This window comes from Anolis carolinensis, chromosome 5 (assembly GCF_035594765.1).
Source record: "Anolis carolinensis isolate JA03-04 chromosome 5, rAnoCar3.1.pri, whole genome shotgun sequence".
Classification (NCBI taxonomy): Eukaryota; Metazoa; Chordata; class Lepidosauria; order Squamata; family Dactyloidae; genus Anolis; species Anolis carolinensis.
The window spans coordinates 37,754,821-37,774,346 of record NC_085845.1 but is presented as its reverse complement, the minus strand read 5'-3'; the positions used below and the strand labels follow the sequence as shown (position 1 = coordinate 37,774,346).

Below are 19,526 nucleotides of genomic sequence, written 5' to 3'. Positions count from 1 at the left end.
ATGTGCTCCCAAAAATATTATATTTATTCCAGAATCTACCCATTATAAGGACCCAAAAACCATTCGCGGAATGGAACAAAGACATTTCTAAATTTGTGTGGAAAGGCAAAAGACCAAGAATCAGTTATACTCTTATGACTGATCTAACAAAAAGAGGCGGTTTTGGTCTACCAAATTTAAAACTCTATTATGAGGCATGTGCTTTACAATGGGTGAAAGAATGGACAACTCTAGAAGATAACAACATACTGACATTAGAAGGATTCGATTTGCGCCGTGGATGGCACGCGTATGTGGGATATGATAAAAGAAAGGTCGAAAAGACTTTCGGAAATCACTTCGTGAGAGCAGCATTAATAAAAGTATGGGAGAAATATAAGAAACATTTTCACAATAAAACCCCTTTATGGATTTCTCCATTAGAATCCACTCAAAGACACATTACACAATGGACAACCTGGCCGTGTTATAAACACTTACTGATGAAAAAAAATGGAACCTACGAGCTAAAACCACAGGAAACCCTGAAGGAGAAATTCAAAAGTATGTCATGGTTTCAATATGCTATTATTAAAGAGCAATATATTAAGGACTCTCAAATTGGTTTCAATGACGCCAATACGATTTGGGATAAAATTATGCAATTAAAAAAGAAGACAATCTCCAGGATATACGATACATTACTAGAATGGTCAACAGAGACAGGAACAATTAAAAACTGCATGGTGAATTGGGCCAGAAACATAGGACACCCAATCATGCTAGATGACTGGGAACTAATATGGAACAAAAAGCTGAAGTATACATATGCAGCCGAATTGAAAGAGAATTGGCTAAAGGTCTTTCACCGCTGGTATATGACCCCTAAAAAACTCGGACAGATGTATAAATCCTACAACAATGCTTGCTGGAAATGCAAGATCCATGAAGGCTCTTTTTATCATATTTGGTGGTCATGTGAAAAGGCAAAGAAATATTGGAAGATAATACATGAAGAGACACAAACCATATTAAATAGGAAATTCCCCATCAAACCAGAATACTACCTACTTGGAATAACAGATTCAGACACACAATTTGATAAAAATGATGATATTTTATTCATGTACAGTTCAACAGCAGCAAGAATAGCATTTGCTAAAAAATGGAAATTGGCAGAAACCCCAACGAAAGAACTTTGGCTACAGAAACTAGCAGACATACAAGAAATGGACAAATTAACACTTTTACTGAAAGAATCTAGAGGAAAATGTATCAAGGAAACAAAATGGGAAAAATTTAGAAACTACTTATCAAAGTAAAAACAAAAACTGAATGACTATTACAACCTTACTATACTTGCTGATATGGAAGTAATTGGAAGACTATCTCCATACCCCCTCTCCATTACCCAACCCTTTACCCCCCTCCCCTTCCTCTACTTTCCCAACTTCCTCACACCCTTCCCCACCCTTACCTCACCTATTCCCTTTTCCTTCCCCGACCCTCGCCCAGAATTTCCCCCCCTTTCTTTTTAACCTATGTAATCGAGAAATCTTTAATAAAAATTATTTAAAAAATGAGTTTATATTTTCCAGCAACACACGAATCCAGTACATGACCATCAGCTCTAATAGCCTTCTTTACCAGGCCTTAACAATAATAAAAATGTCACAAACAAGCAATTCTATGTAACTTATTTCTATCAAAGGATCTGTTCCCTGAAAGTAAAAATTCTTTGAACGGGACATCTCAGTAACCTAGCAGCAAAGGAAGAAATTAACACTCACTTCAAATAAATCATTAAAAACTTTATTGGGAGTTTCAATTGTCGTTTGGTTAAAAGAGCATGATAGTTCAAATCTATATTAAACTGCAAATGAAAAATGTGCCCAAACATCAATACATCGTTCAATGTCTCAGCCTGTGCGACTAATACAGACTTTGAAGACTCTGCACTTCAACATCACCTTCTACCCCAGGAGATGTACATTCACATTAAACCAAATGCAGTGCCCTTGAGAGCCAGGCAAATGATACAGAGAATAAGTAATTTACCGGTACTTATCTGAACAGGAAAAACATTTTTCAGAATGCCACCATTTCCATTCATTCCATTCATTATGCTTCACCACCTTGTTTTATATGAACTCATAAACAAGTTGCAAAAGAAGTTAATTCCACAAAGCTTTTTTTAATCTGTGGGTAGAACATATTCACAGAACCAAGCTAGCTTGCTGGTCAGGCAATGGATTTTGTATTACTTAAGAAAAAGGAAGCATTACTAATTAAGGCACAAGTAGGAACTGGGGGTGGAGATGGAAAACTTGACAAGATTGTTGCCATGACAAGAAAATGGCAAAAAACTCCCATCAGATCAGATATTCCATTTTAATTTCTGAAGGTTGAGCAAACTCTTGCCATCACTTTTGCTCAATCCAAGTGGGGGGAGGAGCTCTTAGTGATCAGTGTACAACTATTTACAGAGCTTAGTCCCTCTCCAGTCCCTGCTACACTGCCATATAAAATCCAGATTATCTGCTTTGAATTGGATTATATGACAGTTTAGACTCATATTATCCAGTTCAAAGAAGATAATGTGTTTTATCTTATTTGATAATATGGATTATATGGGAGTGTAGAAAGGGCTTCCCTTTATCTTTCTTCTGATCAAATTTTACTAAGCGAGAGAAAAAAGAAATTCAGGATATTAACTTACTCTTAGGAAAACTGTGTAGAACTGCACACATGAGGTGTGCAGTCCTGTGATTACTTCAACATAGGCTCAGTTCACAATAAAACTTATACTACGTATTACAACCATATTGTCATACCCCAGCCACCTTTGGTTTCTGAACCTGATCCAGAAATGAACATGAAGCTTATTCTGACTTTTTACCCAGTCCACAGAGCTCTTTTCAATTACAACTGCCGGCTGTTGATAGCTCGGGTGATTCCTTAATTGGGAGAGAAAGCGAAAATATTACTCCCATGGATGAACCAGATGTTCTTAGTTCCCCAGAGAATGTGTCCTTCAACAGAAGGGAGTTTCTGCATCGCCAGAGATCTGAAAAACAAGGACTCCGCAGGAGTAACCGCTTGGCATCTTGAGGGGATAATGGATAGAAGGTTTTCCCTTGAGAACCTTTAGGGAGTTTGGCTTCTCTTGTTTGTGATCAATTTGGGTTCCATAAAAGTGTTTTACACCGTGGACACTACGGTGTCAAAGTTGCTATTTCCTGAGAAAGGTTCACCGACTCTAGCTCCTGCTTCTTCCAAGCCAAATTCCCAGATCTTGGCGGCCAAGCCGAGCCGCGACTTCTGAGTAGACCCGGAGTAAGTCTACTTCCTTGCCTTGTTCCTGAACCAAGTTTGCCCTCAGCTTCATCACGTTCCTGCTTTGATATCAAGAACTTTTTAGTGACTTTGGACTTTGTTATTCAGTCTTGCTTCCTTGTTATTCCCCGTTCAAGAACTTTCCAACAGTTTTGAGCGTGTTTCGGTTTCTGGACTTTGGACAATAATATTGGACATTTTCCTTCAGTTCTTTGGACTAATACATTCCTTTCCTTAAAGGACTATTATATGCTCAACCTTTCCACCTTTTCATTCCTAAATTTATAATTGTTTTAATAAAGATATTATATGATTATTGGTCTCTGTCTGGTTTCCAGTGCTCACGCTGCCTTGGGGTACAACACATATAGCTCAGAACATCAAGGCAGATAATCCACAATATCTGCTTTGAACTGGATTATCTGAGGGCCCTTCTACAGAGCCATATAACCCAGAATATCCAGGCAGATAATCCACAATATCTTCTTTGATATGGCAGAGTCCACACTGCCATATAATCCAGTTCAATGCGGATTTTATACAGCTGTGTGGAAGGGACCTTAGGTCAAGATTATTTGGGCATTGGAGGAGAACAGAGCTCTGCCAATACAGTTACCCAAGGAATTCAGTGACTGTGTACTTAACCATAATCCCTGGTTATGCAGCCATAAATCACCAAAAACATTTGGACCTTGATCTGCCATCTTGATTCCATACATATGTCCTCAAAGTTGGTGCCATGAAGAGCTTTCCAAAATCGTGATTATCTGGCTAATTTATCTGTAATAAGAAGTTTCTAACAGCACTGTTTAGTACATGAGATCCTCTGGTTTCTTACACAAAACGGAAAATTATTCTCCAGGGATGAATTTAGGCAATCCGTTTCTCCTACCAACAATAAACTTACACCAAACAAAACTCACTTCAATGGTAATTCCTCACATAATCTTGCATAACTCCTAGGAGCAGGGGTTCAATGTAAAGACTTATTTAGGGAGTAAATCAAACAGCACATTCAAATTCCCAACCATTCAACAGTTACAATGAAATACAGTCATACAACTCTACCTTAAAGATACATGCAAAGAGATAAAGAAAAAGGGAACATTTGTAAATACTGAATCAAGCAGCATGTAGTTTTGCAAAGCCAGCAGAGCTATACTAGATGCTGAACACAAATACAAGGAAACACACCCATCTGTAGGGTCAGTCTAGATTTTTCTTTTGCAAATACAGCAATCTAAAAACCCAAACGATCTGTTGGTTTTTTTTAAAAGAAACTACGTTGTGTGACAGTAAACTGCATTTCAGTATAAACACAATATCAACTTGGGTACGTAACATAAATCCTATGCCAAAATTTGTTTGACAAGTAGCTGCAAATGATCTTTTTGCTGAATATGCAACAATAACAATAACATAATACTATATACATATCTTGAACACTATGTACCAAAGGAGCTTTAATTAGGTTAATTTCTTTTTTTGAAAGCGGGGATTTACTATTCCATGCTGTGTAATCAGTAGCAAAGCCTTAGGATGCCTTACCACAGTTCACCTGTTGAAATCTAGAGTTTAGCAAAGTATTTTCATATTAATACTCTATCCAGCTGATATGCAAAACATCTTTGTTACTTAAAATGTCACATTAAAAATGAAATTTTCATGAAATTCATAATCCTGGTGTGATCCAAGCACAACAACAAAAAGAGCACTTACTGCCATTGTCGTCAGAATCCTCACTGCTGCTGGGAAATCGACCTCGTTTCATGATCTTCCCAGGTAACAGCAGGCAGCCTGTGAAGCAATACAACAGAAGTTAACCCCCAACAGTAACAGCCATCAGTTTCTGTATGAAATACCATTCCAGGACTGAATGCCCAAAAATGAAAACAAATGGCACCAAGCAGCATAAATACAAAGCATAAACATCCTAAAGATGTTTCAGTGGGAACATTATCACATGGGATGGGCAAAAAGATGTGAAGATAGATAATGATGTCTATATAGACACGATCATCCTAAGAACTTTGCATCTAGATTTAGTTTAATATTTAATAACACAACTCCACCAGATCAGATAGTGTTCCTCTGTTTATACTGTCCAGCACTTCTGAAAGGCTATACAGCTGAGGGAGGAATTCAAACAAGGACCTTGATAGAGCAAGCAGGGGATGGAAAACGAAGGAACTTATCCCAACTACAACCGAAGGCAGAAAAACAAGGGAATGTCAGACCCAATATAGGTTAAATCACAATGTTCTAAACTTTTACAATCTCTGGATGGAAGTGGTTTTTGAGTTAAGAGAAGGGACATTCACAACACAAGACCAGATATAAAAGTGAGCACGATCAAGCTTTATTTTTTATTCATGCAAAACATGGTCCTAAATTAAAGCGGGCATTTCACATAATCTATTTCCATGTGTGTCTTCATATAAAAGAAACAAAACCCTTATCTATTTCATGGCAAAAAAGAATGGGCAAAAATCTATCCCTGGAGATAAAAGGAAGTACTGTACTGAAGGATGTCAAAACGTTCCTTATAAATGAAACTGCTGCTGTAAGACCAGTCCTTGAACCCTAAGATTGTTCTTGTTCTGATTTCAAAGTTGTTAAAATAGTCAAAAGCTATCAAGGTAAAGGACAACACCAATTTTGCATAACCACTTCTATCTATTCGGGATTCCAGGTACCAATCACTCACTGATGTGACCAACATGTTAGAGAGGAATGTGCAGTAATATAGCAACTTAGGAAAAATACAGTACATAAAATATTTTCCTTATCTACTTCATTTATACTATAAAATACTGCACATGTACAATGCATAAGGCTTTTTCCAATAACTCCCTGAACAGCATAATTAGCTAGACTGCCTAGGATTCTGTATTAGATCACTGTAGCTATAACAGATCTCTCTTGGCTTGGCCTGGCTATGGGACAGAGACAACTTTGGTTGCCTTCAGAAATGACCTATGAAGGGAACTATGCAGAGGGGAGTATGTGACTCTGTCGGTTATGCTGGGTCTCTCAGCAGGTTCCAGTAACATCAGCAATGGTATCTTTCTGGGTTATTTCTTTGGGATGAGATCAGATACAGTTTTTTAAAGCTGCCAGTCTTTCCTGGAAGGAGAGGCTCAGAGAAATGGTGTTAAGGGATGCCTGTTGAACAACCTGGGTATTATACTGTGGTGTCATTCAGGGCTTGGCTCTTTCCCCCATTCTGATAAATATTTACATAAAATTGCTGGGACAGGTCATCTGGAGCTTTGAGTTCACTGTCATCAGTGTGCTGGTGACATCCAACTTTATTTCTCGTTTCCATCCAATTGCAAGAAGATGTTTCTGTAATAAACCAGTGTCCCCTGCCAGTAATGAACTGGATAAAGATGAATAAATTGAAATTATGATCCAGATAAGACAGAGATGTTTTTGGTCATTTGGAAAACAGATCAAGGAATAGGGACTTAATATTTGACTAGGAATTGTAATTTTAAATATGTTTTACATGTTTTAACAGTTTTAAATCATGCTTTAAGTAATTGTTGCTTTTTTGATTTTAACTTTTGTAATCTAATGTTTTAGTTTAACTTTTAAAAAATGTTTTGTAAGCCACCTTGAATCCCATTGTGTGATAGCAATTCAATAAATATATGGGTACTGTTTTATTATCTGGGCGGAGGCCACGCCCCCTTATGGCCTTCCATCTGGATAATGAAACAGTACCAATAAATGAAATAAATAAAATAAAATACACATGTAATGCTTTTCATTTGGTCACCAATGAGTTCAAAATTTGTACTTAAGCAAAGTCTCCTTGACAATTACCGAAAGCAATTGTTGATTTAGCAGCCTGACCTTATGAATGATCTAACACATATTCAGATCATTTTCGAAAATAATCAATTCAAAACTAATAGAACCACATTGCGACACGTCTCATACTGGGCATGCAGTGGAGCATTCATAACGCTATTTAAAATGACAAACATCCATGAGATCTGTCCAGTACATACTGGCTTGCACACTCAACATAACTACAAGGATCAGTCTTTTGAGATGAAAAATTCTGTTCTAACAAGTCCCTCTGTCAGAACTGATCCATCAGAGTGTTTTTATGCAATGAATACAGATTCTCAGTTACAAAATAAAAATAGCTAGCGAGCACCCAGTAAGCCTAAAGACCACATAGGAAAAGTGCTAAAAAGGTAAAAATAATGTTACACAACAAGTGGAAGCAAAGAATGTTCAGTGTGAATTAAAGTGACAAGTATTATAGGACATACATCAAATCTCTTGAGGCTTAGTTTGCCATGTTTCAGTTTCTAGTAACAATGAGGACTGGCCAAGCCATTAGCAGTAAAATCCCAAGGCATGCCTTCCAGGTGCAGTATTAAGAAACAGCTGCCAAGCTGATTTGCCTCTAGTCTGGTGTACAGAGGCTGAACTAGTTAGATTCTCATGCAAGTGGCACCTTCTAATATGCTGCTCCACTGGCTGCACCAAGGACACAGAGCCAAGAAAAATCAGAAAATAACCAGCTGGGGAAGAGCATGGGGAAGTAATAAAAAAGTGGGAATGATAAAACAAAAAAGCACCATCTAGTCATGTTTTAAGTTTGTTAACAATACACGAGAAGAAACATGCTAGCCACAGTCCCCTCCTGTCACCAGGCATGGAGGGTGTTGCTTCTGAAACAGATAATCTCTGCCATTCATTGAGGCTTATCCTGGGTACTTTCATACTAAACATTAACAATGTGCTTCTACTTTATCAGCCATGATTCTACTATGAAATTTTGAGATTGGCAGTTTGAGGGAGGCATAGTATTTATAATTCTCTAGTAATGGCTCACCAAATTACAAACATGACAACTTCGTAAGAAACAACTATGGGCGCTTCCAGACAGCACAAAAATGCAGATTTTAGATGGAGGACAAAAAAATTTTTGGGATCTGAGAACATGTCCCAACTCAGACCTGTCTGACTCGGGATTTATTCCCTGTAGATGGGCCCTACATTATTATTATTATTATTATCATTATTATTATTATTATGTTTATTATGTTTATTTCTCTCCACAAGGAGACTCATAGTGGAATTACAGTGCTATAAGTGCATAGTGTCAAAAGACCCTATGAATCAGTGTTCTGGCTTCTACTTAGTTGTTTCACCCTCAATGTTATATGGATTACAAATTGTGTGGACAACATATCATCCTGCAGATGTTGAACTGCAACTTCCATCACACCAGCATAGCTAATGGAGAAGACTGTCGGGAGATTAAATTAAATTAACATGTGGCAGGTACATGATCTTGAGCTAAATCCAAGATTCATTGAAATCATTGGAGCTTACGTTAGCTGTGACTAACATGTTCCACCAGTAGCTGTAGTACTAGATTTAGCTACTAAAGTGTTAAAAAAGGCAGAGGTTTACAACTTCACTCATTTATTGATTTTATGTCACTGACAGCACAGGATGCACTCAATCATAAAGAAAGAAAAAACTACTCCAATAATTTGGAGAGCAATTATCCTGTGAAGTCTAATAGCTCACAAATTGTTATTGGGGTTTTTAAAGGATTATTATGCATTTGAAACAAGGAATATAGAAAACAAATTCTGTGGCAAGTATTAACAAAGCAGCCAGTTTCTACACATTCAAGATGAAACCACTTGTATTCGTCCCCATTTCTTAAAAACAAAATAGTGGACACAGGCATACACATTTATTTATGTTGCAAATCATTAAAATAATGTATAGACATTCTTCAGTCAGCAAAGTCTCTGACAAAGAAGCTGTTTTTTACAAAGTCTTTTTTATGATCTCTTAGCTCTCTTTTTCATTCTTTCCTCTGTCTAGCTAGATGTCTTTTTAGCAGAATAGGCAACAGGAGGATTTTTAAGAGAGGCTTCAGAAACAAATTGAACTGCTCTGCTTTTTGGGATGTAGGAACGTATATCAATTTCTTCTACATTATTTTTGCCTCTGCTATCAACATTTGTCTTAAAGAAATAATGCCCACAAAACATTTATATATCACTATACTAAAAACTAAACTAAATTAAACTACATGTTTATCCTACCTGGCATAGATATAATGGATAAATATTTGGCTGAAAACCTGGAAACTGGAGCCCTACAACTCAATAAAGACAATATCACACTAAACAAAAAAAATAGACTTGGAAAAGTTATTTTTAGACTACAAATCCCAATCTCTATCAGCCAGCATGACCTGCAGTTTTGCTAAGTTGGAGATTATGGAAGCTCACAGAACACAGAGGGGGCTTCCAGTCATGGTTTAAACCCACGCTGAAGCAGGTTTAAAAAACTCGCTTCAGCGTGGGTTTAAATTTACATGTCTGCCCCCCCCCAAAAAATGGGCTTATTGGGATAGCATGGGGACACCCCCCCCCCCTCCAAAAAAAAAAAAAACAACCAAAAACGCCCTAAAACTTGTAAAACTTACCGGGCTGCCTTTACGGTGGTCTTGGAGTGGCCCTGATGTGTAGAAATGACACATCAAGAGATGGGAGCGAGGAGCGATTTTCCTCCCCCCCCCCCCCCCCCCCGATCTCCTGGTGTGTCATTTCTATACATCAGGAGGGTTCCAAGACCGCCATAATGGCAGCCCGGCAAGTTTTTACAAGTTTTAAGGGCAGTTTTGAGGGAAGGGGTGGGCGCCAACTCACTCCTCTGAGCTTTTGGAAGCCCCAAGAAGCAAGATGGCTGTGGGGACTCACCCCCAGGTAGTCCTAGGACTACTCATGGATGAGTCCCCACAGGCCCAATGTCCCATTAGACCCAGGCCTTTCAGGAAGGCCAGGATTGAATAGGTTATCTAATTAATTTGGGACAAAGCAGGGTTTTGCTTTTACCTGAGGCATTCTTTGGATGCTTCAGGCAAATGCCTGACAGGCCCCACATTTTTTGACCTATCTGGAAGGGCCCAGAGTTGCAAGAGACCACAAGGACCATCCAGTCCAACCTCTCTGTCATACAGGTGTAATATAAAATCTAACTTTTCTGAGCTCCATATAAACTGATGGTCTGACTCTGTGTAAAGGCCTAAACATACATTTTAGTATCTACAGTGTTTGTATAAACATATCCAATGTTTGCCATATGGTTTTAGTTTCAATCAAGTGAAGTACAGCAAAACTCTCTTATTCACAGATACAATATACAAATTTTTACTTACAGTAACTATGCCCCACAAAATATCCACTCCTCCCCCATAAGTGTTTGTGGGTCTGGCTAGGTCCTCCAATGACATTCTATGGTATGTTTCTGCTCAAGTATAGTCAAACTATAGGCCATATTATTATCCATGATTTCAGGTATCTATGTCTATCTTGGAAGGTATCTCCATGGGTATGGAGATCATACTAGTGTTCATCATATATCTCTGCCTAAAATTTCTGTTAAAATTATGTCTGATTGAAATTAGGCATATCAGAAATGTGTTATACCTAAAAGGGAAGAAAGCCATGCTAGCTAAAAAGGGATTTTCTATTTATTAATAACACAATTTCTCATTAAAATGTTTATTGCTTGTTTGAGTGCTTTTTTGCCTAATTTTACACCCTCACACTACAACTGTCACAGGCCTGTTTTCTTGTTTAAGAAGTGTTCAAGGCTAATGACCAAACACATAAACACACACAGGCACACAGCATCAAAAATGTCAACACATAGTTGAGTGAAAAATAACAGCATTGAATACTAGTTCCTCGTGATTTTCTGCTCAGACTCTCCACCTGTAGATAATTAAGAAAGGATTTAAATCTAGATTTTTAAGAGAAGAGTATTCGCTGGACAAAATGAGGCTGTCATCTGAGGCAGCAGTTGGGGCATCAATACAGAGGAGGAAAAACATATGCTATGGGATTGGCTTTGCACTTGCTAAGCCATACTTTATGTGCAGTAGAAGAAAATATCCCATTGGCAATGTTGAAGAAAGGTTCAACTGCCAGTCCTATGTTTCTCCACGGAACGGAAACTGATTCTATCTTATTATTTGCTTCAGGCAGCAAAACATTGTAGATCAACCTGAGTATTCAAATGCAGATATCCAGAAATATGAATGGATATAGGCCTATGGTTACACTGCATGATACTTCTAAATAAGCCATTCAGCTTTCACATAAAACTTTAATGGTGTAAAACACTGTGAAAATGTTGATGGCACACCTCTATCACAAATGCTGATAGCACACACCTTATGAATGTGGGACGAATGAACTGCTACACTTGACATGCTCCTATTTACACTTTTCCTCCTCATACCATAGAATCATAGAATAGTAGAGTTGGAAGAGACCTCATGGGCCATCCAGTCCAAACCCCCACTAAGAAACGGGAAATGAGACAAATAAAAATATCATTTTGATATTTTCCCAGAAAAGCTCCACCTGTCCCAAGGCTAACAAACAATACTTTAAAAACTGCTCCATATCAAAGATTACAAACCTGAGAGTAAGAACCATTGAATTATTGCTAATGGCACTATTTATTATCTAGCGCTTGTATCACTGTGGTGGCTCCTCCACAGTATTACACAATAGAAGTTTCTACCGGGATCCCACCCTGAGAATCAGAGTGAAGGAGCCCTCTGACCACTTGAAAAACTCTGTTGGTCTGTTTGTTGCCAACATGATGCAGCACCAGCGACGGCGACAGGGGCAGTCGCATTGGCGATAGCAACAAACCGTGGCTAGCAGACAGATAATAAAAGTCAGCCACAGCAAGAGTCCAGCCTACTCCTGCAGCGCCCAGGCAGTGATAGAATGCGGCAGTGATACACAAGCAGCCAGCAAAACAGGTGGAAACAACTGCCGGTGCATCGCCAGTCCTCCTTGGGCAGCTGACGACCAAACCCCAGCAGCCTCTCTAAAGGGGATCACTAAAAGCAGCCCGCAACAATGGCGGCATGCCAAAGAGGTCAGCAAGGATAGAAGCATTGTGGGAGCGGCAGAAGTGTGCAGGCAGCCTGCACAACAGCTGACATCATCGGCCGCCCACCCTGCCAATCTTCTTTATGGAGCCGATACTCACCCACTTTTGGCAGTCTCACCAACAGGGAATCTGCCAGCAATGGCCCCCAGCAATGGTTGAAGATACCAGCAGAGATAGGCCAGCAGAAGGAGCAGCGATACATGGGCAGGACTCAGGCAGCCGCTAGCAAATGAATCTGTGGCCGGGTGCATTGCCAATTTTCCACTCAGAGCAGCTGAGATGAGAGAACCACATGCTATGGCGGATACATGCATTAATACAACAAACCCATATATCAAAACACACCACTAAGCAAAGTGATAAGACAAGATAGAAAAGTGATGGAGAAAAAACAAAACCACCTATGAAGATCGGAAGTCAATAAACTTTCCCCTTTTTCCTATCCCTCCTTCACTTTATCTATCCTTCCCCCATTCCTCCCCCCCCCCCCCCCCCCACTCCTATAACTTTCCCCCTTGGCTCTCAGAATCCAAGGATTTTTATTTTTCGTATAATGTCTTTATTTTTAGTTAAATGTTTAAAATAATTTGAATAAAATTGTTTTTTTTAAAAACACACCATTATAAAATTTATAAAAATAGTATTTGTTGAAGGTTCCACCTTGGTTCCATAGATAATAAAAATCGGGACCAGTCAAGAAATCAAAAGACAAATAAGATTTGAAAAGGCAGCTATAAAGAAACTACAAAAGACTATAAGTGCATAAATGTATCATTAAATGCTAAAGACACAATAATTCATGCCACAATATTTTCAATTTCCACATATGGATATTGAACAGTGAAGAAAATTGACAGGCTAAAAAAATCAACTCATGTAAAATATGGTGCTGAGCACAGTCCTCTCTAGACTGCCAAAAAGACAAATAAATGAGTCCCAAAATAAATCAAGCCTGAACTCTCACTATAAACCAAAATGACTACACTGAAGCTACTGCATGTTGGATGTGTCCAATAAAGTCATGACTCATCTGAAAGGAAAGTGCTGGCATTTGGTAATCTGAAATAGGAAGTTTGCAGGATTTGTGTATGGCTGTTGACAACATGATCGCCTGGAGGCCTCCCACATTCATGGAGTTCTGGAAACCGACTTTATTGGACATAGCAATAACAACAATAACAGTGACTGCCATTATTCTACAGATCCATAGTCATCAGAATTAAGATTTCAATTAAGTATACAGCAGTGTTTTACATCAGGTAATCCCAAATGTCATAGACGAAGTAATAAATACCTTGTTGCTATGGTCAAATAGTTGGGCATTTGACCCTTTCTCAGTAATAAGAAAACGTAACTTGAGAATAAACCAGTCAAACTTCTTCTGCGAAGGAACAAGCAACAAAGATTTTGCAAAGTAAAACTACAACATACAAACTCATTAGAATTTTGTGAGTAGCAAGAAGTAATGGATAAAAGAATAAATCAGGTACAGTTTCAACTTTTTGCTGATTCAGTACTTTAGAGCAGAAACACAGTTCTAGTCCCTATAGGATCAAATGTGAATCTGAAGACATTTCCCAAGTGTCTCTCACGTTGAGTTTGAAACAATAACGAGAAGGGAAGTGTCTTCTTGTAAATCAACAAGTTTTTTTTAAAAGTGGAGTACGGTACTCATGACCAGTTTTTACAGCAAAGATGAACACTGGTGCCCAAAACTTTTCAGACAACAACACTTTATTTGTACTCCACCCTAACAAAATGGCAAACATTCAATGCTGAAAACAATGATAAATCAAATCAAAACAGTGGATAAAACAATCTCAAAATAAATTTATAAAACTAAATAAAATAATACATAATTGAACTTAAAAAACATAAAACCAATCACACACAATTTCCACAGGTTAAAGTAGGTGTCCAATATCTAGACGAGGATATCTATATATATAAAAGAGTGATGGGATCCTAGCAACCAACAAAACAACAAAACTAAAGGCCCCCCCAACCTCGAAATTTGACAACACAACCCATCATCCATGTCTCCAGGTTGATACAAGAAAACGAAAAGAAAAATAAAGTCCTAATTAGAGGGAGAGGAATAATTGTTTTTATCCAATTGCTGCTAATTAGAAGGCTAAGCTCCGCCCACTTGGTCTCCTAGCAACTCACTCAGCCCAGGGGACAGGCAGAGTTAGGCCTCACTTAAGCCTCTTCCACACTGCCTATAAAATACAGATTATCAGATTTTAACTGATAATGTGTAGACTCAAGGCCCTTCCACACAGCTATATAACCCATTTAGAATCTTATATTATCTTCTTTGAACTGGATTATCTTGACTCCACACTGCCATATAATCCACTTCAGTGTGCATTTTATCCAGCTGTGTACAAGGGGCCTCATATAATCCAGTTCTAAGCAGATAATATAAGATTATAAATATACAGTAGAGTCTCACTTATCCAACATAAATAGGCCGACAGAACGTTGGATAAGTGAATATGCTGGATAATAACAAGGGATTCAGGAAAAGCTGATTAAACATCAAATTAGGTAATCATTATACAAATTAAGCACCAGAACATCATGTTATACAACAAATTTGACAGAAAACGTAGTTCCATGCGCAGTAATACTATGTAGTAATTACTGTATTTACAAATTTACCACCAAAATATCACAATGAATTTAAAACACTGACTACAAAAACATTGATTACTAAAAAGCAGACTGCGTTGGATAATCCAAAACATTGGATAAGCGAATGTTGCATAAGTGAGATTCTACTGTAATATGAAATAATTACTGTGGTAGAATAATATAAAACAATATAAACTCTAAAACCAGGACAGTAAATAAAGAGCAAAACTCTCAAACCAGGGAAATTGGGAATTCCACATATGAAACAATCAGGACCAGCTAACACCTCCCAAGAAAGGATTCTACCAGAAAGGAAGCTGGGAATGGAGTGAAGCAGTGTGTATTACCAAAGTCATTATTATTACTATCATTACTATTATTACTATTATTATTATTATTGTGTTGCTGTGCACCGTGAAAATGAATACAATCTGGTTCCAAGTATTCACAAACACTAAAATCAGAATATATCAAAATTACTGTGGTATAATAAAACAGAACAATACAATCTCTAAAATCAGAACACTAAATAAAGAACAACACTCTGAAAACGGGAATTCCACACAGGAAGTAATCAAGGCTAGCTAACACCTCCCAACAAAGTATTCCCATCACCAAAGTCTGCCAAATCCTCTCTTTTCTGAGGACCACAGACAGTAGAAGCACATAAAATATCACAAACAACACCACTCTGAAAACAAGGGAATTCCAGACAGAAAACAATCAGGGCCAGCTAACACCTCCCAACAAAAAGTTCACTCAGGGAGGAAACAACCAGGCTTTAAAGCTACAAGGCCATTACATGCTAATCATTTCCCCTAATTGCAGCATTCATACTTGCCTTCAACAGGAAAAAAACCAATCAGAAATACTGTATATTCACAACCTTTAGGAAATAATATCCCCTGATGGCACTGCGTGTTAAAGCGCTGAGCTGCTGAACTTCTGGACTGAAAGGTCGCAGGTTTAAATTGGGGGAGTGGAGAGAGCCCCCACTGTTAGCCCCAGCTTCTGCCAACCCAGAAGTTCAAAAACATGCAAATGAGAGTACATGAATAGGTACCGCTCCGGTGGGAAGGTAACGGCGCTCCATGCAGTCATGCCACATGACCTTGGAGGAGTCTACGGACAACGCCAGCTCTTCGGCTTACAAATGAAGATGAGCACCAACCCCCAGAGTCAAACACGACTGAACTTAATGTCAGGGGAAAACCTTTACCCTTTACCTTAACTACCACCAATTCCTCAATACTTTATTTCCCATACCACCATACTTCGCCACAGCAATGCGTGGCCGGGCACAGCTAGTCTTGGATAAAATGTTTGCTGAAACATACAGAAATGCTTTCTGGGGTGGAGAAAGATGGAGAAATATCTCTCTATTCTTTCTATGTTATTTATGCTTCTGTTATTAAAATATCTCTTAAGGACATAATGCCCAGAAATATGTCTACTACTTCATTAACTCAGGTGTAATTATATACCTCATTTTGCCTGAAGAAGCTCCCGGTGGCACAGCGGGTTAAACCGCTGAGCTGCTGAACTTGCTGACCAAAAGGTCGGCGGTTCAAATCCGGGGAACAGGGTGAGCTCCCACTGTTAGCCCCAGCCAACCTAGCAGTTCGAAACATGCAAATGTGAGTAGATCAATAGATACCGCTCCAGCAAGAAGGTAAATGTGCTCCATGCAGTCATGCCAGTCACATGACCTTGGAGGTGCTGGCTCTTCAGCTTAGAAATGGAGATGAGCACCAACCCCCAGAGTCCGGACACAAATAGACTTAATGTCAGGGGAAAACCTTTATTTTTTTGCCTACAATGAGCCGCAGTGGCGCAATGGTTTAAACCCTTGTGCCGGCTGAACTGCTGACTTGAAGGTTGGCGGTTCGAATCCATGAAATGGGATGCGCTCCCGTCTGCCAGCCCTAGCTTCCCATGTGGGGAAATGAGAGAAGCCCACCACGGGATGGTAACACACCTGGGCGTCCCCTGGGCAATATCTTTGAAGACAGCCAATTCTCTCACACCAGAAGCCACTTGCTTCAATTTGCTTCTGACACGATAAAAAAGCCTAAAAACTAAAAGACTAAAAACTGGAAAGAAAAACACAATAATAGTGCAATACAGAACAAAGGTAAAATGTTTTAACTCAGTAGCACCAACACTGACAAGTGTGAAGTTCAATCTCTGGCATCGCCAGTTAAAGCAGCTATGGGGAACATTTGGCTCTATGATTACTGATAGACTACATCTCCCACTAGTTCTGCCCAACATAGCTGAGGAATGATGGGGAGCACAATCCAGTGACATCTGACTACATATATCCTTCACCAATCAGCTGAATGATTGAGAAAGGTGCTTGGCCCAAGAACTGGTCCTACCAGCCTGTGTCAACAATATTAAGCTGAAGAAAACTATATATCCTGCAGTAAGGCAGCATCTTTTATTACTACGAAGGAACAACCCAAGTTCAAAATTGGATAGTACAAAGGAACTCATGTTTGGAAATACCAAAGCTAGCTTAACAGAAACAGTTTTCTTTTTTCAGAATGAAAGATTTCATTTTAAATCTACCTCAGTTATTCAATATTCACATTCCCCTGGAACTCTAGATCATCTTTCTTTCATAAGTGAGCACCACCTACTAAGTAAACCACCTCTTGATCACTAATTCCTAAAGCTACCTAGAACTGATTTGCTTTCATCCAAATCTGTTTAAACAATATCATACATGAATCTTGTCCAAAGACTCTTCACCTATTCATCTCAAACGTGCCACCCTTAATTTCTGCAGAAAGGCAACCATGCCGGTAAATAAAATCCCATTGACTTAAGAATACATACACACACTCCATAAGAAATAGTCACCCATTTGTCAGCAATTTAGAAAGAGTTATCCACTCTTAGGGAGCAAAGTGTGTTAAAGCACTGAGCTGCTGAACTTGCAGACCGAAAGGTCCCAGGTTCAAATCCCGGGAGCGGAATGAGCGCCCGCTGTTAGTTCCAGCTTCTGCCAACCTAGCAGTTCGAAAACATGCCAATGTGAGTAGATCAATAGGTACCGCTCCGGCGGAAAGCTAACGGCACTCCATGCAGTCATGCCAGCCACATGACCTTGGAGGTGTCTATGGACAACGCCGGCTCTTCGGCTTAGAAATGGAGATGAGCACCAATCCACAGAGTCAGACATGACTGGACTTAACATCAGGGGAAACCTTTACCTTTACCTTTTTACTATCCACTCTTAAGAAGCTACTATATCACAAATGTCATACAAGTATGACAAATGGAGGGATGTGGGAACACCAGTTCCTAGATTTCTAAAAACTTCTGAATTTCAACCCACATGTAGAATATTAGTCAAATCCTATAACTTTCAAAGTGAGCCATTTCCTAAAGTGCTGAATCAGCAACCTAAGAGAATCCTGTGGTCAGCACACATCTCTAATACTGATATGTATCTGTCAGTGTAGCCTGATGTAAGTTGACCACTAGCATCCAGAGAAAATATACAATTATTATTTTAATAGCTGAGAAGAAAGAAGTTTCTATATGGACATTAAATGTGCATCCCCGGGTCAAAGCTTTTATAACTTGTGTTTCCTCCCAGAGTACTTTTAATGACTTCCATAAGCCCCTGGGTAAACAGGAATTATAATTCAAGTTCTGACAGATCATTAACTATAACAGTGTTAACGGTTGCCTCCATAATAAACCTCACAGAACTACTAAACACAGCACAGGGCTAATGCAAATGTATACCCTGAAGTTAAAACTATGCCATTTGCATTTCTCTAAAATAGCCCATGAACTGAAGCAATGCTGGTTAAACTGGGACCTAATTAGCACATCTAGGCTAGAGAGCATTTTGAAACCATTTTAATATATGTGCTAAAAAGGACACACTCTAGTTGTGGGCTATATGTAAATGAATGGCACCTAAAGCCAGTGGGTAATATATGCATGGGTGCCCTTCAGTTACACTCAGTTGACTTCTGTAGATGTTTTCCCTAGTTTTGCACCACTACAGAATATGCACGTATTAGTAGGATAATTCAACATTATCCTGAATCTTTGTAGCTATTTAAACCTCCATGAAGAGGACAACTAACTTACTTTGATTTTGAAGGCTGTCAAGGACTCAGGCAGTGATGAATTAGTTCACGTGTGTCTAGCTTAATCTACCTTTCACCCACCAGATTTATTTGGTGACCTAAGCATGGAGGGAGCTGTCACCTGAATCAATTTCAGCAGGAAATAGCAGCATGATGTCGCAGCAGTAAGCACTAAGAGGGTGCTGGATTTTGCTGTGTAACAGTTCTGCACCCTGGGAAAGAAACCAGAGATACTGGAAGGGAAATGTACAGCTGCGAGGAAGAGGGGCTTTTATTTTAAACATATGTGTTAACAACTCAGAAGAACTGGACTAGAATCTACAGCTGGAAGAAGCAGCTTGTCACTAAAATGTGCAACTCTTGCTGTGCAGCAATATCCCACAGAGTAGAAGATCTTCTAGGAACAGGGCGTATTTTATCAGATAAAACAAATGGAGAACAGACATGCAACCTAGGGCTCTTCCACACAACCATATAATCCAGAATATC

At 38.9% G+C, this 19,526-nt stretch overlaps 1 protein-coding gene across 3 annotated transcripts in view; it reads right to left on the bottom strand.

Annotated features, from left to right (window-relative positions):
• The window catches only part of jade1 (jade family PHD finger 1), a 93,447-nt gene that overhangs the window by 64,235 nt on the left and 9,686 nt on the right, over positions 1-19,526 (bottom strand). For all 3 annotated transcript variants that reach the window (XM_008112032.3, XM_062983652.1, XM_062983651.1), the window contains exon 2: positions 5,035-5,112. In XM_008112032.3, coding sequence (XP_008110239.2) covers positions 5,035-5,086 — 52 coding nt within the window. In that variant the 5' untranslated portion in view covers positions 5,087-5,112. The remainder of the gene's footprint in view (positions 1-5,034; positions 5,113-19,526) is intronic.